The sequence below is a fragment of the Sebastes umbrosus genome, chromosome 7 (genome assembly GCF_015220745.1).
Source record: "Sebastes umbrosus isolate fSebUmb1 chromosome 7, fSebUmb1.pri, whole genome shotgun sequence".
In the NCBI taxonomy this organism is placed as follows: domain Eukaryota; kingdom Metazoa; phylum Chordata; class Actinopteri; order Perciformes; family Sebastidae; genus Sebastes; species Sebastes umbrosus.
The window spans coordinates 7,755,714-7,782,593 of NC_051275.1; the positions used below are offsets into that span (position 1 = coordinate 7,755,714).

Here is a 26,880-nt window from a genome sequence, read left to right on the forward strand (position 1 = left end):
TTAAACAAAATATGAATCATAGCAGCCGAACGTGTCTGGAGGGGAACTACAGTATAAGTTCAGCATGCAGTTGTTTAGGCTGTACCTGAGTGGAGGAGAAGCCTCCATAATAATTCTGCTGCCCCGTCAGCCATATAACAAGATCCATTTCCCAGTTTTATAATTGGGTTCTCTGCAACAAAGTCATGTGCACATTATGTTTATTGTTTTTACTCTGTTCTTTCTGCTGCTCGCTTTGTATTCATTTTTATGTTCAGCACTTTGGTCAGCTGTGGTTGTTTTTAGACGTGCTGTATAAATGAAGTTTGACTTGACGAGACTCCTCAGAAAGCCATAAGAACAGGTGTTTCTTTTTTAACCGTATTTCCATCTTCCACACTAAGCTGAACTGCAAACTTCTGGCCTGTGGATGAAACATATACATTAAATAAACAGCAGAAAGATGAACAGTGAAAAAAGGTCAACACAAAAACAGCTTTTTTTTTCACATTACAATTATTTTATTGTCCATCGTGCATGCATTTCACCTCAGACACATACAGTAGTTACACAGCTGCAACGGATTGTGGCAGAATACTAACAAGCAAATACTTGTTAACTGTTTGTGTATGTTTACACAAACAGACATGTTGTAAAGGTACATCAAATATATTTGTAATAAAATGCGAGTAATTTTAAATTATACTGGAATCAGTGACGACACGAGGACTAACCACACTTCCCTGTTAAACCTGTGAAAGAAATAACGAAAACAACCATTCACTGTGAAGACATTTTACATTAGCTGTAGACCCCCCCGCCCCGGAACTCATTGATCCTTTATCTGACTGAGGTTTGTGCAACATAGGATCTACGGCACCGACCACGGCTCGTCATCGATTTATTTCCAAATTGTTGTACATACTTGTGAGAGTGATTTTGAACAATTTAAGACATTATAGGTTTTTGTGGTTGGGGTGAAAATGTTTTTTTGGAAATGACTTTTGTCAGAAACGTTGCAGTGCTTCTTTATGTTATTACATATTGTTACCGGCAGCACAAGGGTAGATGTATTCTGCATCATTCTGGTCACCTGAGAGCAAAGAAAGAAGAAGAGAGATTTCAAAAAAAGAGTCAAACTTGCTTCATGTGTTCAACAGTCTATCACATTTAACAAACATACGACTGGAAATTACTATTCTGATTACGGGTGTCACGATTCTCCAAATCTAAATTAGGTTGAAAAAAACTTGCATGTAGGCTGTAGCCTTTATAGTTTTAACCACGAGTAAAGGAGCTGTGTCATTTCTTGAGTACAGCTGTATTTTCTATGTAACACAGGGAGGTAGGTGGTAGTGGAAAAAAAGTATAATAAGTAAATAAAAATAAATCGTCAATCCTGCTTTTGTTATCGATGGTTGAAATCAGAAGTTAACTTCGATTTATTTCCGATTTAGAATTGGAATCGTGACACCCCTAATTCTAATAACTGATCAGGTTGTTGTGCAGCTCTACTACGGAGCAGAGTTCGTCAGTGTGTGGTCTCTGTAAAGGAGGTTTAGGGGCCGTACACATGCTGCGTCTAAAAACTCGCGGAAAACGCCAGCTGTGCCGCTTTCTTTTCTTTCAAATGTGCTTTTGGAGGTTGTGCTCATGGATGTATAAAGATAGCTGGATGCAGCGTTGGAGGCGGGTTCCCGTTCATTCCTATGAAAGTAGCTCAGTGGCTCAGCCGCTGTAAAGTACCCTGGATCATCCGGCGATGTTCCGCATCTATTGGGCCCATAGAGCAGGCGCAGTAGCGTTTCCTTTAACCCCGCCTCCCAGCCCTCGCTCCAGCCCTCGGTCTGGGGCTCAGTCACATGACAACTTTTAGGACCTAATGATTTAAAAATGGACTAATCAAGTGGTCGTACTGGGAAGTTGATTTACCTCAAAAAAGAAATTATCCGTTGAGTTACAGTCGTCTCTTTCCTAATGTAAGTCTATGGGTAAGTCTTTTTGGCCCAATGGTATCACGTGACGGACACGGAAGTTGCAGTACCGCCGTTTGGCCACTACCAAAATTTACTTCAAAGCCCGGCGCTCTTCCTCGGGGCTCAGTTGCGCTCCTGTTGCGACCGCTGTTACTAAGCAACCAAAACCTGCGTGCTGCAATGATGATAATGATGAAGTTGCGGTGATTTAGCAGGAAGCCTCACTGACGAAACTAAACACAATCAAAACAAAAATAAATGGATTTCCAGCACCATAAATCCTTCACTGATATTTACAGAATAAAGAAAGAAAATATATCTGCCGGCTGTGATTGGTTGTTCCACGTCACATGACATGCTGTGTGTGCTGCTGCGTTCCAAAAGTTGAACTAAAAAACGAAAAATAGGTCTGTGACGGTGTCGGTCCCGCGTTTGAGCACGCCTGCCGCACGTATACGAAGACAACAATGGATTTGACCACGCAAAAGACGCTTAGAGGACTGATTTACTTGGCTGGTAGTAGTCGTAGATCTTGATCACAGCTGGCTTCAGGTTCTGCACTGGGAGCTCCTGTATGAGGTCTAAGCTGTGGTTGATGGGTATATCCTTTATTAACTGTTGGAAGAAACAGATGACAGTTACAAATCTGAAGAGCATCATCTCTTGTTCCTCACTGTGAATTCCTCTCACCTCCTGTATGTACACCAGAACATGATCGTCCTTTAGTTCAACACGATCCACCAGCAGGGCACCTTTAAGCTGTGAGGAGATGATAATCAGCTGGGTGGTTCCTCAACGAGATGAAAACTTTTCTATTTCTACTAAAGGTGAAAGTTATACTCATATACTATATACTATATATACTGTATATATACTCACAGCCTTCAAAGATTCTGGTTGTGGGACAAATCCAGAGAGCATTTTGATATCCAGGATCACCATGTTTGTACTGATCTCCCTTCCAGTATATCTGTAATACAAGTACCACAAAAATGTGATGTTAATCTGCTACCAAGTTGTAAACAATTCTCCCGTCCGTCCATTAACAGTTACTTAATTCAAGCTGGTAGATGCAGTCAAAAATGTCAGTATTGTTCTGTAATGTGGATCTGCATTGTTGATTGCTTACAGGGACTTCAGCTTCAGAGAGAGTTTCGGTCTTTTGCTGGAGCAGTCGGCCTCTGCCTTGATCTCGACACTGAGAGTGCTGATTTCATGAGGAGTTGGGATGTTATAGCGGAGTGAAATCTGGGAAAGAGGTACACAAGGAAAGTTTAACATTCATAGAAGAATATCAAGTATTTCCTTTACTCACATTTGTTCAAGTTTGTGACGCATCAGGATTTAAGCCTTGAGAAGTACCATCTTGTTTTCAAGGGTGTCCCATTTTCACAGGTTAGTTTTATGTTGCTGCGTTTAAGCATCAAACCTGATTGAGCTACCTTTGAATTGGTCGTCTTAGATATAGGGTTGATAACTAACTTTCACATGCATTGTCCCCATTGGCTGCTGTGCATACTATCAACCAGTAGGCGATTTGAGGGGGGATGTCATCACCCTTGTTAGCAAAATGACCAAAAAGCATGCTCTTTGTTAACCTTCCTAAAGGATTGTGAGATACATACAGAGAGTGTAGGAGCAGAGGGGTTGTTAGATGAATGTGTTATGTTGCATTCACACCAAGAACAAAGCAAATGTTCGCCTCGCTTTACTCGCGCGTAGTTGTACTGCTGGTATCATTCATGTTCATTCGTGCTAGATGTGCCGGAGAGAAGAAGGAGCTTGTCTCCATAGATACCAACAACTTTTCTTTCCACCGTTTCCGCCATCAACCGTGGAAGGAATAACCACTGTTGCTGCTTTGTAGCTTACATCTTGTGGAAGTCCCAGAAATGTCAGAAACCCAAACGCTATCATGTCTGGATTCATAACATCGCCTGGCGGCGAGCTGTATTCACATACAGGGTCCTTAAACTGTCATTTGCGCCTCATTCACCTCTTTGCATTGACTTTGTATGTAATCGCGTTGCGCAAAAAGTTTACTTCACTCTTGGTGTGAATGTACCATTAGTCTAGTCTGCCTCACTCATTGACCCTTTATCTGACGGAGGTTTGGACAAGTTAGAATCTACAGCCCCGACCGTAGACCTAGCTTAGCTGTGTATTGATTAACCCACGACGCTGTCCGTGGTACAACCTCTTATTTTTAGATCAAACAAAGTATAATGCAGGTGGAGGTGCAATGGAGGTATGGAACTTCCAAACTTTCTGTATTCCTACTGAGCTGCTAACATTAGGGCATAGTTATATTAGCAGTGTTTGGGATGGTGTATGTATAGCAAAGAGAACCAGGTAAAGCTGCAGTGACCACTGACCTGCATTACAGCACATGCGGTGCCCTTCACCTGCAGGCTGTACTTTCCTGCCACGTCCTGCAGCAGCTTCTCCTGGTAGAGCAGTTTGTTGTTCTGGTTCACATCAAATGTCATCTCACCACTGGGAGACTGGACTGTCACTGTGCTGGAACCGTCTGGACTGAACACCAGAGTGGAGTAGAGAGTCAGAGCCTGAAGAGCCACCACTGTGTCCTACAACACACAAAAACAAAAATACCGAATACTTTATGTGCTTAAATTTATACAAATGTAAATGTATTGACTTTTGTTTACACATACAACAGCTTTCATATGTAGGAGTTCACTTTTGTCAATTTCAGGTTTTAATTGTTGATTTTCATACAGAAATCAATTCAGAAAATTCAAAAAGTAAGCTCAGTATATGTGAATCGTAGTTAAAGGGCTATAACACCGCTGTTGTCCTTGGTCAGGTATAATCACTGACACTAAACTGTTGAGGTATGGGCTCATGTCGCTGTCCTTTGAAAACCATGTGTGTCTAATAGGGCTCGATTGATTAAAATATTTATAAACATTTTTTCTATCTGTTCAAAATGCACCTTAAAGGGAGATTTTTCAAGTATTTAATACTTTTATCAACATGGGACTGTGAAAATTGCTTTATGCAAATGTATGTATGTATTTATTATTGGAAATCAATCAACAACACAAAACAATGACAAATATTGTCCAGAAACCCTCACAGGTACTGCATTTAGCATACCTTTGTTATCGCATTAACTTTGACAGCCCTAATGTCTAACTTATGTGATTTTGAATTTGTCAGATAAGCTGAAGGATTTAGTATTCCTATATACATTTAGAAAATGTTCCTACTTCATAAGTTAATGAAACAGTTTGAATAAGCTGAAAAGTGCATTGCACAGACCTTTGTTCATCATATTTGTACCAGAAGACAATGCAGTACGTTTAATTCAAAGTCCAGCTTTATGCTGTTTGGGCTGCCCGTACCTGTGTGGAGGAGAAGCCTCCATAGTAGTTCTGCTGGCCCGTCAGCCATCTAACGATGCTGCTGGTGTAGCCCAGGTCTTCAGCTGTAGGAGCGGCGCTGAGTTTGGCCAGCAGCACGTAGGAGCTGATTTCCACAGAGAGGGAGGCTGACGTGTCTTTTGCTGTCTGAGACCAGTGGAGGAACCCTCCTAAAAACAGCCATCCACAAGCAGACAAACAGGCACAAGGTGAGCTTCATTCACAGTAATGAAGCCAGAATGATTTCCTTTAGGAGGATGACTCACCGTCTTGTATTGCAACAGTGTCTAGGTGCTTCAGAAGGTGAGCACGGGTCTCCATGTCTCCTGCCAGGGTGAAGACGTATGCCAGCAGAGCTGTAGTGTAGGTATTGCTGAGGTCACTGGTGGACTCCTTGAGGCAAGACAGGCTCTGGTTCACCACAGGATCCTAGAACAGATTAAAAGCACACATTATAATTAAGGCTGTCAATCGATTGAAATATTGAATCGCGATTAATCTCATGATTGTTCACAGTTTATTGCGATTAATCGCAAATGAATCACATTTTTTATCTGTTCAAAATGTACCTTAAAGGGAGATTTGTCAAGTATTTAATAGTTGTATTTCTTACTTGTCAGTGTAAAAGTTATTGGTTTGTGTATATGTTGTAAAGTAAATTCTTTCCATCAAGCAATTTACAGTTAAAACAGCATGAGATGTTTGTAGTGAAAGGAGTCTACTCACATCTACGGGCTTCTTCATCTCCAAGAAGGCAGCAGTGATGTAGGCACTGAGGGTCACTTCGTCAGACACACCACCCTGTAGAGAGGAAGCATCATACAGACACACAGATCATCACTGCACCTCCAACACCCAAGGGCCACACTCACAGAAGTCATTTTGAGCAGTTTGCAAATGGCGGCCGTGTCCTGTTTCACAAAGGGTCGTCACTCGGAGACTTGCAAATACATTTGTGAGTCCCACGGGACTCTCAAATAATCCTGCATGAGTCGCCATTATCGCGTTTGTTTTGATAAGAGAAACCTGTTAAAATGAATATGAGGGGGAATTATTTCATGCTGCAAATTGCTGCTTGCATGTCGCACATTTCGTGAAATGGGCCACAGGCTGGTATTAGCTACTACTGAGCCATGAATGAAAGTCCTGATGGTGCATTTGTGTTTAACTACTGCTGCAGTGAAGATCAACATGTAACCTCATTTTCATAGAAACTCCAGACGGACTTTAATTACCTTCATTCTGTTGTTAAAGAGCTTTCCTGACTGTTCAAAACAGCCATTTTTTCGTTGTTTATCTGTCAGCCAAACCATAGACTCTTCGAGCTTTGCTGGGTCGATGTAAATGAACGACTGCGCTTTGGCAAACGATCTCAGCACGAAAGCAGTCAGCCTGAGGAGGATATTAAAACAAAGTTAGATATTAACTGATGAAATAAGACAAGAGGAAGCACTTGATCTGTGTAATGTCTCACGATAATTACCACAATATACTAAACATAATATTTGTGCAGTTCATGTATTAATTATAAATACTTGAACATGCTTGTGTTCACATAGCGCATTGGTGTTATTATTGTGAAGAACTTATTATGAGTGATAATAGAATGAGTAAAATCACATGATTTTTGGAGCAATGTGCTCCAAAGTGTAATTGCATCATCTACTCATCACTATAGTATAAAGCAGGGGTTCTCAGACTTGTTGGGGCCAGGGACCCCTTAAATGGTAGAAAAATCTTCCAAAGACCCCTCATTATCGTAACAGCGATTAACCATAATGCTTACTACCATTTGCACTCTTAGATGCCATTGGAACTATTTGTATTCTGAAACAATTCAGCCTAAATACATCCAACCTGTTTCATAGTGATAAACAGAAACACATTTAAATTTGAACCACGTTAACACCACTTTGTTTTGCCCTGATATTCAGGTGCTTTGTAATCAGATGCTGCTTTAGCTCGGCTGTCGCTCGATATAACTGTCGTCATATTTTCTCAATTTAGCTAGTTTGGGCTTAGCGTCACTTGTCGATGAGGACTGACTCAAATATTTCTCCATGCTAGTCAGCTAGCTAGCTGGCTAATAAGCCAAGCTAAGCAGCAGCAGGAACAGTTTGTTGAGCCCTGAGTGAAGCTAACGTGGGTGGTGGTAATGGACACAATATGCTAGTTTTATTGGTGCAAATGGTTCCCATCTGTAGATATGTACTTTTTAATAATACAGCATAATATTATAATTCATAGCAAATAATTCCGTGGACCCAATGACATGTGACCCCTGGGAGTCCCCGGACCGTACTTTGAGAATCACTGGTATAAAGGGTATGGCTGTACGACGTAGTGAATATTTTACACCATAATTAATCTTAGTGGATGATTGGTCAGTAATGTTCTCACCAAGTGTTTCCTGTTCCTGATCCAAATGTGCTGTAAGCACCATCATAATGCTTGTAGTTCAGCTGTCTCTGGTAGCCTGTATCACAATAGAAACACGCTTATTAGAGCATTTATGAAACACACATTGTCAGATCTGATTTCATGATTTGAGGTAAATTTCGTAAGTGTGAATGTACAGATTAAAAGAAAAACAACATTTTGGGTTGGGATGCACCGATCCGACTTTTTCAGTCCCAATACCTGGGTATCGGCCGATACCGATCTCATACCAGCATTTAGTTAATAAGCTGTATGCCTCACTGTGTGGATGTGACTGGGATCATTCTGTTATCTGTAAGGTAACTTCAGGCTTGACTTTAACATTGATTTTCTAACTTTGTAAAACAAAATGTAAACAATACATACAGAGATATAAATGTATTGAATTGTTATTTATCATTAAAATAATAAATAATGCACCAAAAAGTTGGCAAAAAATCTTCAAAATTATCAGGAATTACAATTCAACTGTAAGCCTTTTTAATGCAGCAACTAATTGGTCAAAACTTAAACAGGAATTAAAATTCCAGTATAAAATGTATATAGTATTTAAACATAGAATTTTATTGAACAGGTTGGCCCCATTGTCACCGATATCCAATCCATCTCTTTGAGTCGGTATCGGCCCGAAATGCCTGAGTTTATATTTCAGCTACAATATGAAGTAAACACAGACTCACCGCTGGTCAGGAAGTTGGTAGCCTTTTCCTTGATGGCTGGGGTCAGCTGCCGTGTGTTTTCCAGGTACTGGAGGATGTAGATGTTGGGGGCCAGGAGTGCCATGTTCTGCTCCCCACATCCATACGGCATCTTCAGCAGCCCATCCAGGTTGTTCAGGGCTCGGCCCAGAATGTCACCTGCACAAAAACACTGACTCACTGAGACCGAACACGTAACTAACCTGACCTTTCACCACTCGTAGGCTGTTTTCAAATTCATCTGCAGGAGGAGGAGAATTTCTCTGTGCTCACCTTAAATCTCAGTTTAACATGTGGAAGTGCAACTAAACACTCAAAAAAAACACAAATGTATAAGTTTACCCAGGACTGATACTGAAGCACGGGTAGATCCAACAATCACGTCTTCAGGGAGTTCTATGTCTATTTCCTCTGTCAACGCCTCTCCTGTGTGCAGACAGAGAACAAACACTCAGCTCAGCACTAAAACAAAGATTTAACGGATGGTTAGTTGGTCATGTACTGAAACAGGTCAGACTGGAAGTAAGATATGCCACAAAATTGGGGATTCTTCCATTAGGTTGATAAAATGTATACAAGTAATGACACTGAAATAATCTGAGACACCTACGCTAAACACAATTAGCATAATCACAATGAAACTAAGTGCTACCTGTAAGTAGTGAATTACATTACATTTTTGACATGCAATCTACCTCCTCTTAACTTATAGCATTGGGCTGTCCTTTTTCAAACTGTTTGATGGGCCGTGCCTGGTGTAAAACATACTGACCTTTTGGACAGAGCAGCCAGTTGTAGGTCTTTGTCATCTCAGTTCCTTCAGCCTGAGAGGAATGGACATTTTGTGAGTTCCAGAGTTTCCATCTTGTTAATAGATAAACTTTTGTCATCTTGTTTTAAGGTACCAACCTTTACTATGAGAGATCGTGTGACCACGTCGATACGACCTCTCTCTGGCACTCTCACAATCTCATTGTCACATGATGTGTGGGATGCCACGGCCTCAGCAGTCACTGACACATTCATAACCCCTAAAAAAGATCAATGAACACGGTGTGAGACTTGATTAAGAATCTTTTTTAATTATAAAAGTGTCAAAACAATTTGTCACTGAGGTGGATCTCACTGATTTCATAGAGATGAAAAAGGGTTCCTCCACCTTGGTAGCCTCTAACATTTCCCACCAGTGTGGATGAAAGCATGACTCTCACCTAAGGCTGAGGGGGCCATGGTCCAGCTGAGGGTCTTGCGCTCACTGCCGCACAAACAGGATGTGTACAGGTCACCAGAGAGGGGGGTGAGGGTGTAATCTAAGGATGGGGCTGGAGACACATTGACCTGTTCAAGAAAGACCACAATATATTTCAAAACTGGAGTTTTATGGCAAAAATGCAAACAACCGTTCAAACTGCAGCACAGTGCTGCACCATTTTGACCTTTCGAAGGTGCATCTTGCAAATGTTTTTGTACCAAATAACAGCAGACATCAAATGATCAAGTAGTTCGAAAACTGACCTAGTTAAGAAAATTAGGATTATTCCAAATATTTACAAGAACCTTGGTAAGTCTGTCATCATGAGTGAGTTAACAGGATCCGCAAGAGATACTGTACATGGGTAAAGTTCACCAGTAATCAACTCCAGGTTTCAACCAAGGGGCAACCGCTGGGTCTAAAAAATTGAAGCCAGTGCAGAAGTGCCTTAAACATGCATTATTTCCAATGGCCAGCAGGGGGCGACTCAACTGGTTGCAAAAAGGAGTCTGATTGTATAAAAGTCTATGAGAAAAGGACCCTACTTCTCACTTGATTAATTACCTCCGTAAACATTTTCTTAATGAGTTCATAGTCTCATAATTAAATAGCTGATAAACTAGTGTATGCTTAGGGCTGGGCTACCTTGTGATTGACAGGTTGCTACCACAACATTGCTCAGAGTTCGGGTTGTACTAAAAGACACTGTACAGAGTTGGCTCTTTTCAAGCAAGTATATTACAAACAAGTCTGTTTTTTTCTAGTTAAAATTTGCTACTTAATTGGCATTAATATCACAGTTAACATGAACTACAGATGCTAGCTAGCATGGTTAGCAATGGTACCTGGCCCTGCCGGGCCCTGATGCTAGAGTGGATGCTTACCCGATTCTGCACGTGCTTCCTATGTGCTTCCTACCCCTAATCAATAGGCTTTCCTATCCTTTGGACCATCCGTTCCAGTATTTACCCCCAGCTCTACCCTCTCATCCAAATATGGTCACTTCTGGTTCCAAAAAACCAAGATGGCGACGGCCAAAATGCCAATCTTGAGGCTTCAAACCGTTCAAAAGGGTAGTCAACAAACCAGTGGGTGACGTCACAGTGACTGCGTCCACTTCTTATATACAGTCTATGATTTCAACAAGGCTTTAAAAGTCTCTTTGATTCCACCTTGAAAAGGTAGTGGGTAAAGTCATTATCTATTCAAATCAGTTTGATGAGAAACGACTGGGTAAAATAAATTTGGATTCACTGGGGTCATACATGTATAAAAGGAGATCATCAGCATAAAAGAACAATTTATGAGGGAATCATCTGTGTTTATCTCTTCAGTCTTCTTGTCCAGTCTCAAATATGTAGAACTAATGACATTCCCATCAGTCATTTGTGTTCAATGCTACTTAGCACATGATAGTATCTTAACACACAAAACTAATGCAGCATTTTCACTGCATGGTACGGCACAGCTCTACTCAACTTGACTCGCTCTTTTTTGGTCTTCCATTAGCAAAAGTGGATATTACCTGGTCCTTTTTTTAATACCACCTCGGTCGAGGTTCCAAGTGAGCTGAGCTAATACTAAAAGGTGGAGTTAAAACACTGCAGACCGCTGATTGGTCAGAGAGAATCATCACTTGTGCCACACGGGACATCTTGCACAAACTCGCCATTTTTAAATAGCCAAGCTACCGTCAATAGCGACCGCAATTTTTGTAATCATTCAACCCAGATTTAAAAAATTGGCAGCTTGCAAAACTACGGCATACACTTGAAGAAGTGCAGACTTTCCTCTGTCTGGTTGCCGATGAAATGATTTAGCGAGTGTCGCGTTGAAGATGATGTCACGGCAGTTTTAGAATTTCGCCTATACTGAGGGGGTACTCTTCACAGTAGAAAACAAAATACAGAAAAGGACCTGGAGCCAAAAGTGAGTTGAGTCGAGTCAAGCTGAACCATGCAGTGGAAATGAGGCACAAGATGGTGAATATGGTAAACATTTCACCTGCTAAACATCAGCTTGTTAGCATGCTGATATTAGCATTTAGGTGATGTGAAAACATCCATTACCATGATACAGCTGGTCAGGTAGTTGAAGATGGTTGCCTTCAGTTCAAAGTGCTCTCCTCGGATGATGGAGTAGGGCAGGCTGAGCTCGACGAAGAAGGGCTGGAAGACGGTGATCTCTTTTCGAGGAGCCAAGCCAAAACCCTGAGAGGACAGACAGAAAGCCTCCGTCTCCCAGGTGGTGATGGTGTCTGGGACAGTGAGGGACACGTCCTTTGTTCCAGAATCTCTGAATCAGCAGATACACAGAGACACATTCTGTGAACTTGAAAAATGTATTTTCATGATTCAGATTAGTCAAAGAAAAACACTGTTATTAGATGATTAATACGTAGGCTTTATTGCAGTAACAACGGCACATTATAGTTACTGTGAGCTAAAAAATTAGGGATGCACCGATACCAATACTGGATCGGATATCGGGTTGATACTGACTCAAATAGCTGGAGCAAATATTGGTGACAATGGGACCGATCTATACACTTCCATTTCAAGTTTATATACTATACATATTACATACTGTATTTAAATTCCTGTTTAAGTTTTGACCTATAAGTTGCTGCATTAAAAAGGTTTACACTTGAATTATAATTCCTGTTAATTATGAAGATGTTTTACCAAGTTGCTGGTGTATGATTTATTATTTTAATAATAAAGAACAATTAAATACTTAAATATCAATGTATTTATTTGTTACATTTTGTTTCAAACAGTTAGGAAAGTAATGTTTAAGTCAAGCCTGATGTTGCCTTACACATAAAAGAATGATTCCAGTCACTTCCACACAGTGAGGCATACAGCGTATTAATGAAACACTGGTATTGGCTTGGTACTCGATATAGGCTGATACCCAAAGCGCAGGTATCGATAACGGTATTGTGTCTGAAATAGTCAGATCGGTGAATGATCCCTACTAAAAAAAAATGCTAAATGTGAAATTGCTTCATAAGCTGCATTCTTGAGATCTCAGAAAGTCAGAAACTCAAAGAAATTTGTAATACAGGGTTCCATGTTGCTTAAGAAATTCTGGCAATTTTCTTAATAATTAAATCAGTTTCCTAAGCATCACAAACATCCTAAAATGACTCTTTGAGCCATGAGGTTAAATAAAAAATAAAAAAAAGTCTAGAGGAGAAGTTTCAGTAAATTATTTTCATGCCATTCATGTGTACAGGGGGACAGCAGGAAGTCAGAGAGAAGGACTCTAGTGCACATTCTCTTTGGGCCCAAAAATGCACTCAAATACACTCATTTCATGACAATCAAAACCCTTCGTGGCAAAAACTCACCCAACTTCCACCAGGTCCCATATCCAGGTCTCGGGGAAGAAAGTGCGGACGGTCACTATTGGTGGAGGAGCAGAATAGCCACCTCCCCTAGAACTGAACTGTACTAGCCTCATGGTTACCATAGGAACACCGTAATTTCTATACCTAGTATCTGAAAATAAAGCAAAATGTTCCATCAGAAGCAGAGGAAAGCAATTACACAGTGACATGTTCTAATGCTGGTAAATATTTAGCATGTGTCACTTGATAGAGCAAAAAAATTAGTCACCATAGCTGCGGCCCTGGTGGTATTCTCTTCCTTTGAACTTGAGGCATGTAGGCACTCGGATAACCAAGTTTGTTGCCATCTTCATCCCTACATTCTAGATGATAGAACAACATACAGGCATCACTGAAACGTTGATTAAATGTGCAACAACAAAATATATTAGTATATTCTTTATATTGTACATTCATTTATGTTCAGGAAGTACCTGGAAAACCGTAAAAGCATCATGGCTATCATCGGGATTTGGCAAAATGTATCTTCTCGGTCTCACATGCAAGCATTCTACAGGATCTTGAGCATCATATGGAATGAAGGATGCTTTTCTGACAGGCAACAAATCAAATATCTGAAAAGAAAGGTATAGTTCAAAGCTATAAAGTGACAAATGTTTGAAACGTGAATGTAAATATTTGTCAAAACAGTGCCTTGATGTGGGTCAATAGTGGCCTACTACACCCACTAGTAGGTTTTATCATCTATTCACATGCTAGATCACTGAAAGAAGTTATAAAAGAACACCACAGCGACATCTAGCGACCGTAGTAATTATGACAGGAACAGAGGCGGAAGCCAGGCACTGTAGTATAGACAGTGTGAAACTCCACAAGGGGTGGATGTCGGGGATGATGGATGGGAAACAAAACACAGTGTTTTCACCCAGGAGACTGGAGTTTGCATCACGTGTGAAACCAACAATGTGTAGTTGTGTTCGTGTTCGTAGTTATTTTAACTCAAAACACAATGTTTTTCACTAAACTTAAGCCTAAACCTAAAGAAGTTTTTTTTTTGTTGCCTAAACCTAAAGAAGTTGTTTTTTTTGCCTAAACTTAAAGAAGTTGTATTTTGTTGCCTAAACCTAAAGAAGTTTTTTTTTTCCTAAACCTAAAGAAGTTTTTTTTTTTTCCTTCATTCAGTTTTACAACGTGTTTGAACGTGTCTTTGAAGTTTCACTTTCACAACATAGTAGGTGGAGTAGGCCCCTAATGATCCACATCTATGGTGCTTATAGCGACTGATAACGCCTGTTTAATGGCCTGATAACAGTCTAATCGGGTGCAGCGATACACCTCACATATGTGAGGGAGAAAAGGAAGAAAGAATGAACATGACACAAGGAAATAGCAGCAGAGTAAAAACTGTAACCTCTGCGTGACCGATGATGTTAATTGTGCAAAAGATTATGTAGAGGGAACATTAATGATGTATGCATCTATTTGTGGTTGATTCCAGCAGTTACCTTGTCTGCATCCAGAGTCTTCCCTGGCTCCTTGATGAGGACGCTCTGGTCGACAGCGCTCACCCCACAGAGAGAGTCTGGCTGGGCCGTCACATGCAGGGTGGTCTCCTCTCCGGGGACAGCTGAGGACGGAGAAAACTCCAGCGACACCTGACACACACAGAAAAGACACATCCCACCATCTGGACTTTAGTGGCAGAACCCAATGATCTTTTTAACCTCACACAAATGTGGTACTTTAGTCTAAAAAACATCTCCCTGATTGATTTTTAATCATAGGGCCCTTTTAACTCTCTGAGACCCAACTTTAGCGTCTTTCAGAGGCTGTAGGAGGTTCAGTTTTAGAGCTAGAGTTAAGATACAGATATCATATGAAAGTACAAAAATCTAAGGAATAATGCTGCACAGTTAGGCTAAATTTTGGGGAGGAAAAACTGCCATGGTGATTTTCAAAGGGGTTCACTTGACTTTTGACCTCAAGATATGTGAATGAAAATGGCTTCTATGGGTACCCACGAGTCTCCCCTTTACAGACATGCCCACTTTATGATAATCACATGCAGGTTTTTGCATGCAGTATAAATGTTTTATTTTCTTCTATTCTAAAATGGTGTATTTGAATATTTCTGCATACTGGGGTCCCTAAACAGTCTTGGAATTACATAACTTGGGTATCACTGTAAAGCTGAGACTCTTGTTGATTCAATGAGCTCAACTGTATTCATGTGATGATGTTAGTCCCCATAGTAGACATTTCATTGTAGTGAGATCATTTTTTTAACTTGGACATCACTGTATAAAATGACCTGTGATGACCTCTAGGATAATCACAACCTCATGAAACTTTACAGCCACAAACTAGAGACCTAGACCATTCAGAGGATAGATGGCTGTCCCAGCTAGATTGACAATAAGGGGGTTTCTGAGCAGTTTCCAGAACAGAAGTGCTCGCCATCCAATTGCAGAAAAATGCAATTTTTGCAGAAATCTCCAAATGTCAAAGGTTTTTGATACCAAATCACAGCATGGCTTTTTCTGTCTTAATGTGGTATTTTGGAGGGATTATTCCTAATTTGTATGAATTCTTGAATGGTAAAAATTTAGCACCAAATCTGTGTAACAAATGGTATCAACCCAAAATTTGCTGCATCAACTTATGAGACATAATAGAGCATGTGAATGGAAGTCATGTACTTATATCATAATGTTCTAAGCCCTTACTTTATACTTTCAAAATGTATTTTAATTAATTAATTAATAAATTAATTAAATTGTGTTTATTTCGTATTGATGACTAGAACAATTTGACACACAGTGCTGCATCTCAAATTAATCTTCAGGTTCCCAGCTTTCAGATGATGTACACCACTTCTATGTGACATCTACTGCTGACCTGCTATCTCCCCTTAAAGACTCCATGTACCCCCCTAACAAAGACAAAGAAAATGGTCTATTGTGGGTCTTAGAGGGTTAATGAAATGAATTGAAACAGATATCTGCATATGAATGCAGAATCCGTGGACTACGGACAAGCGTTCTGGTTTCCGTTTGTAGTCCGAGTAGTATTGACCAGTCACTTCACGCTTGAGTGGGTTCTGTTTGAATGCAGGTAAACAGTCCGTGTGAATAGTAAAAGAGGTGGAACGCATTGGCCCAAATGCAATCTCAGGAATGACCAGCTATTGTCTGACAATGATGTAGCTTTTTATTAGCTAAAAAATAAACCATTAACTGAGTGTAAACTGGCTACTTGTGAAACAATCCGGACGTAGACGTCGTCTCTCAACTCTATTCTCATGTCTCAAGTTGCTAATCAGACTGTAAGTAATGAGCAGCACACGGAAAAGAAAGTCTTAGCCCAGATATCTGTTATTTTCACCAGAACCACTGAAATATTGGCTGTTGCCCCTAAAAGTTTATCTAAGTTTATTTAAGTATTTAAGTAAATAGATAACAACTGGCAGATCTTTTGTTTTGACACAGGGCTACATATTGTGATGTTTTGTAACACAGCTAATATACACTTTGATTCGACAACTACGTCTGATGAGAACAGTCACACCTTCTCCTCATACTGACCTTGTGAGCAAAGCATTTCTCAACGGAGAAGTCGGCATTGTGGGCGATCACAGTCTCACTGGGGAGGATGGCGTATGCCACAATCTGGACGTCTGGTGCCATGTCCGGAGACACTGCCAGCTTAAAGGACACATCACCCTCATTCACTGAAACAACAAACCAACTGTTATGAACGACAGTCACCTCTCACATTACCTCCATAGGTCATTAAAACAGAATTATTTGGCCATGCTAATTTAAAGGGTCATTTTTAAGACATCAAACTTTGCTCACCTGACTTATCCTGCACTTCAACCTGCTGAACTCCTTGCATGACAATAGCTCCTCTGGATAAGACCTGGAGAATTTGAGAGAAAATGACACAAAGAATGAGTAATGTAGTAAAAACTGACTTCCTTTAACAGCAGATTACAACACTGTCTGCTGTTCTGGTGTGTGGTTATTTATCATGTTATTAAAGTCCAGGTAAAGCAAAAATAAATATGTGTTCTGAGTTTGACAGAAAAATGTGTTATTAACCACCCAGACAAATTTGAATGATTAAATTTGTCTCTGAAAGAGAACTGGTGACAAGGCGAGATGATGTTCACTCACCAAATACATGATATCCACAGAGCCCTGGGCCTCTCCAACTACAGTGTAGTGGATGGAGATGTCTTCTTCTTTGTCACAGGCAAGTGGGTTATCCTTCTTCTTCACGTCCAGAGAGCTGACTGTTTTAGTATCAGGAGAAGACAGTTGGGCCATCGACACTGTGTGATCTCCAGTCTCATAGTGTGGTGTTCTGTAAGGATTGTAGCCCATTTTCGGAGAGATGCTCACCTAGATGGCAGAAAAGAAACACTATAAATGAGCTCATGGTTGTTGAGGTAGAAGCAAGCTTTGGTTCTTACAGCCAAAGCAAATGTTTAGGTTTAGAAGTAGTAAACTCTTCCAAGTCTCAAGTCACTGTGTTTGTGACGTAAGGGTGACTCAAGTCCAAGTTGCAGACTCGAGTCCCCATCTCTGCTAAAACGTGGGCTACAAATACAGTATATAGAAGTATATTTGCAGTATAAAAACTATGAAACTACTAGTTTACTGAAAGTATACTTTAATGTGCACTTTCATAAACTATAAAGTGGGATACAAGTATACAACTAGTAAACTATCCGTTTACTTAATGTATAATTGCAGTACAAAATAAAACTTGGGTGTAAACTATTTATGTACTCAAAGTTTACTATTCTTATACTTAAAGTATACTTAAAAGTATACTTTTATAAACTAAAAAGTGAGCCAATTTAGTCCCAAGAAGTATTAAAGTAGTACATTTACAAGTTACAAGTATAAACTTGAAATATACTTCTTTTTCATAAGGGGCCACTTGCTACGATGGTGGCACCTTGGTCAGTTGCAGCATATTGAGAAACCATTTTAGGTTTCAGTTCTTGGACTGGTTGTCATCTTCATGAAAGGGTTACGATGTGACTAACAAATGTTAAATTACAGATATCAGTTCTAGTCTTACTTACGTGGAGGTGGATGTCCCCTTTAGAGTCAGCTGTGCTCAATGAGAAAGTGACAACACCATCGCTATCAGTTGTGAGATTCTGCAGCAGACGTGCTGACCACCTTTCACCCTCAAACAGGTGCACCGGCATGCCAGGAATGGGCGTATTATTGTAATAAACTGCTTTAATCTGTTGGAAGCACAACGGTGTATCACTGAGAATGCACATTGCTTTGTGTATAGAATCACACTGAAGGAGTGACGTTAACATGCACTTACTTTTCCCTCCACATCGGATCCTTGTTGGTAAATCTTGGGTGTGTCAATGAAGGACAGCTTTCCAATAACATATGAAATCTTTATGTTCTTCTCTTGTGGGTGTGTCATACCTGTACAAGAAGCATACATGTTACAACTATGTGTATGACACATTGTTATAATACATGGCATTGTAATTGTCTTGGTATAATATTATTTTAAAAAATATAAATATAATATGAATAGACTTGCCTGTCCCCTCCTCTTCCACTTCGGCTCTGACTTCCAGTGTATCTATCAACGCCTTTTGCGCCATTTTTGTGAAAGTTGACATCATGAATATAAAAGTGGCACAGCCTTTCTTGTCCGCCTAAAAAAGACAATGAAATACATTAACACATTAACTTTCAAACTAACATTACCTTTTCACACATTACTGCTGTAGCTTGAAGTTATTATTTAGCTAATATTTGCTGCTGCCTGAGGGAGAGTGTCAATCTACTGTTTATAGTAGAATATAGTATATAGCTCAGTACAGTTCTTAACTCATAATGGAATTGCTCTGCTACTTATTTAAAATATGATGTGAAGATGACTCCAGTCTTGAATGGCAATGATAACCCAAACAATTCACAAGTTGCCTCATCTGCTCCAGTATTTCATTATTATTTATTGAACATTGCTGTATGGATCAGGAAGCATGCCATCTTTAGCTATCAAAGACCATCTTTGAACTGAGACAGAGGTTATATTCTGTCTTTGTATGTTATTTTGTGACTATGTGTAAAGTTCCCTTCTTTAAGTTCTGTACTTTAACTGAGCAGCAGCTTCATCTGCTGGTGAAGACTGTGAGATGCAGTTGAAGCTCCCAAGAAAGCCAGTAAGCTTGATTTAAATTTGTTTTATGTCAAACTACTATTTCCATGGTCAAAAATGAACTTTTATGCTCCTCCATTTGTACATTAGACTGAAAAGATAGATAGGGTGTCCAGACATCACAAAATATTATGATTATTATGATGTCCCAATCCCGAATCCTATCCTGTTTGTCCCGAAGATTAAACTAAACCTGAGTTTTGATTAGTTAATAAGTCTAATAAAACATTGAAAACGTGTTGTTGTGAAACATTATTTTGGCGTTGCCCACAGATGGGCACTGTTATGTCTGTAGCCCACATGAATATAGCTGTTGTAGTTTTTTGCTAGCTGTGTACAGTAGTGCCACAAATTGATAAACAACTATAAAAGACAACACGTTACTGCAGGTACCGGGAGGAGTGGGGAGGGAAATACTCGTGGATCATTGCTGCCTTACAAGATCCAAACAAAACATTTTGCAAAGTCTGTAGGAAAGAATACTAATATTATTATTACTACTGTTCGTTAGGGATGGGCGGATCGATACTGTGGTATCGATACTTTGTTTCTCACAAGCTACTCATTTGGTATCGATTCCTTAAAAAGTATCGATGATACAATTATAGAAATTAAGGCTGTCAACGTTAACGCGATAACGCAAATTAATTTTAACACCACAAATTTCTTTAATGCATTAATGCATCTTGCAATTTGTAGGTTGCAGCGGGCTCAGTTTTAAAGAGTGAAGATACTGACATCATATGAAACTAGAAAACCTAAGGAACCTCTGGAAGGAGGCTAAATAACCCTCCAAACAAAGGGGTCCCTTGACCTCTGACCTCAACATATGTGAATGAAAATGGGTCCAATGGGTACCCGCGAGTCTCCCCTTTACAGACATGCACACTTTATGATAATCACATGCAGTTTGGGGCAAGTCATAGTCAAGTCAGCACACTGACACACTGACAGCTGTTGTTGCTTGTTGGGCTGCAGTTTACCATGTTATGATTTGAGCATATTTTTTATGCTAAATAATAAATATATACCTTAATTTGCATAAAGCATATTTTCCCACTCCCATGTTGATAAGAGTATTAAATACTTGACAAATCTCACTTTCAGGTACATTTTGAACAGATAAAAAATGTGTGATTAATTTGCAATTAAATATTTGAATTGATTGACAGCCCTAATATAAATACAAACATGGGTGGCTACAACACTTTCAAACGTTTTCACTACTTTTGTATAACATTTGTGCCAAAACAGCCCTGAAATATTTAGCTGGCCAGTGTCACATGACTGTGGAAACCAATGTGACATCAGAATCTAGCGTACAGCGGCGAACAGTCACACACTTCCACATCAAACATGTGAGAGAATGGCAGAAAGGAAATGTAGTGTGGCTCATTATTTAATTATAGTATTTCTGTAAAATACTGGACTCTTTTTTTACACTTAGTGGCACAAACATTTTTATTTAATTGTACTCATATTTGTATTTTATTGGTATCAGTATTGGTATCGTTTGGAACAAAAAGTATCGGTGTTGTATCGACCTAAAAAAGTTTGGTATGGCCTGTCCGTACGGTTCGTTTACTCTGAATGTAATGTACTGGAGGCCACGCCCGTTGTGGCCACGTGACCACGCCCGGCTCCAACTCCCCTGTCCCGAATTTCACCCATTCTCATCTGGTCACCCTAAAGATAGATGACAATATATCTGATCTAATGTAAATGGACTTGGAATTATATAGCGCTTCTCTAGTCTTCCGACCACACAAAGCGCTTTACACTACATGTCAGTATTCACCCATTCACACACTGATGGCAGAGGCTGCTAAAGTGCCAACTTTGCCCATCAGGATCTAATCTAAATACTCATCCACACACCGATGGCTATGCCTTCGGGATCAATTTGGGGTTGAGTGTCTTGCTCAAGGACACATCGACATGTGACCTGGAGCAGCCGGGGAACCACCGACCTTCCGATTGGTGGACAACCGGCTCTACCCTCTCAGCCACAGCCGCCCCATGTAGTGTTAAATGTGCACGGTATGTTCCAGTATATACATTCTGTAGCAGAATATGTAAGGTCTACATTTATATGCATCTTCTTTCAGCAGACATGAGACTGTCATTATAGCAACTGTACCTGCTTGGTCTCCTCGTAGCATGGGGGAGTAATATCATGGATTCCATTCGGATCATCAGGGTTGATTAGATCTACTCTTCTCACGTAGCTACTAAGAGGTCGGCACACCTTCATTTTAACACTGCCTGGCACAGGCTGTCCGTATGTATACCTATTAGATGGACAAAGAAAAATATAGCGTAGTTGAAAAGGAGCCATTCACTCTCCAATCTGGACCCATTTTAGATTATTTAAGAGTGTAATGAGCGAAAGAGCTTTTACTTACGTTGCACATACTTCAGCTTTGATTTCTTCCTGATCAATACTTACTTCATTGGTTACATCTAGTTTTACGTCAAATTTAGGCAGAACTGGGGACAAAATATAATTATTAGCATTCTTGCTTCATTACAAATGGATTGAAAGGCAAGGTAAAATAAAAGAACTTACCATATTTCTCTACCTTGAAGATGTGATGTCTTTTAGTTGACCCAATCGACACAGTAACTTTGTAGGTTCCTTCACGGGCCTCGGAGTTCAAGGCATAAGAAAGCTGCAGTATCTTACTGTTGGATATTTCATTCAACCACTGTCCAATCCGGTTGTTTTTAGCATCCTAATGAATAAAATAAATGGGAAGAGCATGTATTCATGACAAAAATAGGAAACTCATGTGAATACATGGAGAGCATGTTGATTGTTTCTTTTTCTTGTACTTGTTGACTCTCATTGTGAAAAGCATCATGTGTACTTTTGAATAAGCTTGAAGCGAACACTTTCATAACATACTATTTGAAACTACTCTCAAACAGATTCTGATCAATGTATTGGCAGGCTAATATTTTAATAATAATAATAATTTTTCAGTTTCTGCAATCTTAACTTATTAGCTTTTATAACAACAACAACAACAAAACCGAGCAAACTCCATCTACTGATTAAGACAGTTAGTATCTCCAGAAAATGCTTGTAGGTCGAGCTTGATTTAGGATTTTTGTCAAACTACATTAATAACTTGATTTAAGTAGGTTAAGGGAAAAATAAGAAAAACAAATGCAGCCTGTAAAACATGATTTTTGACTTAAGATGTTTTGTTTCCAAGGTCAATATTTACTTTTTACACTTTATACTTACTGTCATCATTCAGAAATGCCCTGTTCAAGTTGTTCAGTGTAAAATATCCTGCCACAGTACCTACTGTATATTTATCACTCACAACTTGATATCAGAATCAAACATTTCGTAGCACATGGAAGTATACTAAGTATACTTAAATTCAGTGAACATCAGTGCACTTTTTTAGCTGGGGTTCAAATGGAAGTATGCTAAGTATACTTAAATTAAGTGAACTTCATTGCACTTTTTTTTAGCTGGGGAGCACATAGAAGTATACTAAGTATACTTAAATTAAGTGAACTTCAGTGCACCTTTTTTTGAGCTGGGGCGCACATGGAAGTATACTAAGTATACTTAAATTAAGTGAACTTCCGTGCACTGTTTTTTAGCTAAGGAGCACATGGAAGTATACTGAGTATACTCAAATTAAGTGAACATCAGTGCACTTTTTTTTAGCTGGGGTGCACATGGTATTTTAGAAAGTATACTTAAATTAAGTGACCTTCAGTGTGTGTCCAAGTTTGGATAGTTTTATTATTAGTCTTACCTCAATTTCGATGATATTGTACTGCAAAAAAGAAAGAAAGAGGGAGATTTGTTAAAGGTCAAGCTGGTTTATATTGCTCTCGTCATACAGTGTGCTAATGAGTTCAGTTTAAGGTGATTCACTGCACGTCATTTTTCATTAAGAAATCAATGGTTCAATGGTGATGAGCAGGCAGTGCTCTGATGTTTTACAATCTACAGGTATTTACTGCAGAGGCCAACACAAACTTCGGCTCTTGTATTGATGATTTGAAAATATGAAACTTGTGAAATACATTAACATAAAAAGTATTGTCTTCAGAGTATGTCATTCGGAAAAAACATACACAGTTCTATTTAATCTTTAGTATATTTCCACTGTTATTACCAATTCAAATGAGATTATGTGCAACAACATGTTGCAAAATGAGAAACTAGTGTTAGGGGTTGATGGATTTATCACTGGGTAAACAAACATGTTGGAAGACCTTCAGCGCAGTACAGGCAGGTTTACCTAAAGGGGCTGTGGTTGTACTATTGAGCCAGAGCTTCACCGTGGTTCATGACTGAGATCTAAAGAAAGGAGAGACTGTTCAAACACTCACCAGCTGACTGGCAGGTCTCATTTTAGTGTCCAGTGTGACGACTCTGAAATGCACTGGGAGAAATGCAGAGAGACTTCATGAAGCTTTTACAGCTCTTCTACAGCAGAGGTAAACATCCTCACAGGCTAGTGAAACTGATCTTCTGACAACTCAGACATTACATCATTACTATCAAATTTACAAGTTAGGAAAGGTTAGAAAAATAGATAATTTACTAATGGCATTTACATTATAGCCCCTGTTGTCAGCCATAAACTGCAGCCAACGTCAACGTGTCACAGGGGTCACAGGATGTGTTTACTGATTTACTGCGGGTACTTTCTGGCCGCACCGCGCCGCTAAAAGTTCAACGTTTTCCAACTTTTAGTTTGGCTGCACTTCGCTGCAGAATCAAAAGGCCGCAGCTCGCTGAACTCTGGAGCGGCCGCTACAGCTTTTCATAGACTTTGCATGGCAGCTTGCCGCAGGCCGCACTTTGGCGCTGCTTTTAAGGTGAGATAGCTCACATGTTTTTAATGAATATTGTAAATGTTTGACATTGATATCCATAATGGAGGGACTTCTGTGCTCCTAACTGGTGCAGCAGGAAAACAGCAGAAATTTCATATATGCCAACATAACTTTTTTCATATGTTAACGTAACTTTTTTCACATAAACTAATGTTAATTTTTCAGATATGCTAACCTAACTTTTTTTCATGTAATCTAATGTTATTTTTTCATATATGCTAATTTCAATTTTTAATAAATGCTAACGTAATTTTTTTTTCATATGAGCTAATGCTACTTATTCATATAGCCTAAGCTAATGTCACTTTTTCATATTATTGCGAACGTAACTTTTTTCCTATAAGCTAAAGTTACTTTTTCATATATGCTAACAATAGTATTTCACGCTAACATGTTGTTTCTGGGCTTCTGTGAATTTAACACGTACTGCCTGATGACATTTTGGGGCACACACACAAAATTAATTTCTCTTTACCCGCGAGAGTTATTGTCGAAATGTGACATTAAGTAAAACGTTTCAGGAAAGCAAGGATGAATGCTGCATACACATTTACCTCCAAAACAAGCAAGGCGCTTTATTTTTACATCCTAAAAATGTTCATATATAAGTCTTGATGACATTGTGCAAATCAATTTTCTACCCTGTGCTGCATGCACATCTGTAATTATTTGTAAAGGGGAACTATGGTACCATACTGTGTACAACATCATAGATCATCAGTTCGTGGTTACCTGTTTGTCCAGGGAGGTAGATTGGTTTATCTGTTTGGACGAATGTCATTGGTTGATAGACATTGATCTGGACTTTCCTGACTTCTTTTGAGTAAAATGTGTCGCCTTTTACCTCCACCTCGAAATTATGCACTGCTCCATTCTTCACTAATGGAACCTGTGACAGAAAGATATTTTATAGACACCAAGAGAGCCATTGCCTTACTGAAAAAAAACACTTTATTATTTTATACCGTGTACTTTGTGTTACAAATCTGTGTGTCTTACTCTATGTGTGAGTTTTCTATTAAAACATGTTCAAAGAATGTTGTGTAAATGAGCAAATGAATCAAATCTGGAGAGCTGACCTGAAACTGAAGGCAGGCATGGAAGTCTTCACTGGACGACTGCTTGAGGAGGGTTGTATTCGCCTCTTGGGACATCAGAGTGACGGTCATGACCAGAGTCTCGTTGGGATGCAGGAGACTCGCACAGAATTTGGTCTCAGCTCCAGCTTCAAGAACCGCAGGAATGGCTACCATGTACTGCCTACAGCCACAGAAACATACACACACAGTAGATCTCACTGGATCTGGCATGGACGAAACTCCAACACAGAAGATTATGCAGCAAAAACAATCATTACCCGAGATTTATATTCATTCAATCACACGCCATTATTATTTGTTTGGACAGTACAAGTAAACTTACGGTCCAGTCACTGCTTCCCCCACACACATCCAGCTGAAGAAGACACACAGGGTCCATGTCCACATCTGAAGCCCAGGACGACCCATGACTGATCGAGATGATCCTGAGTGGAACTATCCAGAGTCAGCATCTCATAAATCGCCTCTGATAGAGAAACCCACCTCCGCTTCACACTCACACACACACACACACACATACACACACGCACACAAACACACACGCCTACCCACTCACTTACTCATCATGCAACCCTCCTCCCCCTCTCAATTGATTTCCAGGTATTTCTTAAGTCAATCATTTCTAGACTTCATGTTGTTTAACGTAGTGTGTAAGGCTAACTGCAATTTTAATGGTAATAATAATGAAAATGTGAAAATGCCATTTTTCTACAGAATCAGGGTCATATTGTTCTACGTTATATCTCATTTTTAGGATATTACGCAATCAATTTTTATTTAACTTTTAAGCATAACTTTTGTTTGCTCATTCCTTCCATGGAGACAATGCCAGGTTGTTACGGCTGTAGTCAACTGTTTGCGTAAATCCATTGGACGTATCATTCTTACAGTAAGATGTGTTCTGCAACAATGCCCTTTACCCAGCGTGGGATGTTTGATTTTGTCATGCAAACATCTCTTTACCTGATTACTAGGGCCACAGTAGGTGATTTTTTCCAGTAGGTAAACATTTGAGAACTGATAAAATGAGTTACAACACTTTAAAACGGGGCAACAATAAAACTATTTTCATTTGCATAAGACTTATTACTTATTATAACATAACTATAAAATTGTAAATTATGAAATATTTGTTATTTATATTATTAATATTGACTATATAAAATATGAAGTAAATATATAATAATTATAATATTATAAAATAATATAAAATAAACTATATAAATTGACTTATTATGAAATGTAGGCATTGTGTGCAACCACTTTTAATGTTGTGCTGTCCGGGCTCTAGACAACAGGGGGCCCTATAGGCAACATTTTCTTTGGGGTCCCTCCTTATAGTGACGAGAAGACCAGTTAATTTAAGTAAACCGGTTTGTGCTGTTCACCCGCCACTAGCGAACCAACTCACGAACGACTCTTTTGGTTCTTTGGTTTGGTTCTCGCTGATTGAGAGTCACTGAGCAGCACTCGTCTTTCGTCTCAGTGGGTTTGTGTTCATGAACGACTGGTTCTTCGTCTCAGTTGGTTTGTGCTCATGAACGACTGGTTCTTCGTCTCAGTGGGTTTGTGCTCATGAACGACTGGTTCTTCGACTGAACCGTTATGGG

General features: G+C 39.5%; 1 protein-coding gene and 1 long non-coding RNA gene across 2 annotated transcripts; one reads left to right on the forward strand and one right to left on the reverse strand.

The window, feature by feature from the left end:
• Window positions 1–476: 476 nt before the first annotated feature.
• LOC119491141 (alpha-2-macroglobulin-like) lies at window positions 477–25,755 on the reverse strand. Its single transcript, XM_037774842.1, has 35 exons — window positions 25,593–25,755; window positions 25,250–25,430; window positions 24,903–25,059; window positions 23,661–23,713; window positions 23,078–23,098; window positions 21,865–22,030; window positions 21,701–21,785; window positions 21,436–21,586; window positions 18,672–18,789; window positions 18,441–18,550; window positions 18,184–18,351; window positions 17,264–17,491; window positions 16,943–17,006; window positions 16,670–16,815; window positions 14,591–14,740; window positions 13,559–13,699; window positions 13,354–13,447; window positions 13,086–13,236; window positions 11,800–12,025; window positions 9,690–9,816; window positions 9,388–9,509; window positions 9,251–9,302; window positions 8,821–8,904; window positions 8,461–8,637; window positions 7,742–7,817; window positions 6,577–6,733; window positions 6,068–6,142; window positions 5,608–5,770; window positions 5,324–5,511; window positions 4,331–4,543; window positions 3,085–3,203; window positions 2,835–2,925; window positions 2,646–2,714; window positions 2,465–2,570; window positions 477–1,072 (listed from the first exon to the last, which is right to left on the reverse strand). The coding sequence occupies exons 1-35, from the start codon at window positions 25,676–25,678 to the stop codon at window positions 1,017–1,019; spliced, it is 4,371 nt and encodes a 1,456-aa protein (XP_037630770.1). The 5' UTR covers window positions 25,679–25,755; the 3' UTR covers window positions 477–1,016.
• LOC119491154 lies at window positions 23,654–25,754 on the forward strand. The gene is made up of 3 exons (XR_005207551.1): window positions 23,654–23,768; window positions 24,028–24,152; window positions 25,626–25,754. It is a non-coding gene; the product is annotated as an uncharacterized LOC119491154 (long non-coding RNA).
• Window positions 25,756–26,880: the final 1,125 nt, after the last annotated feature.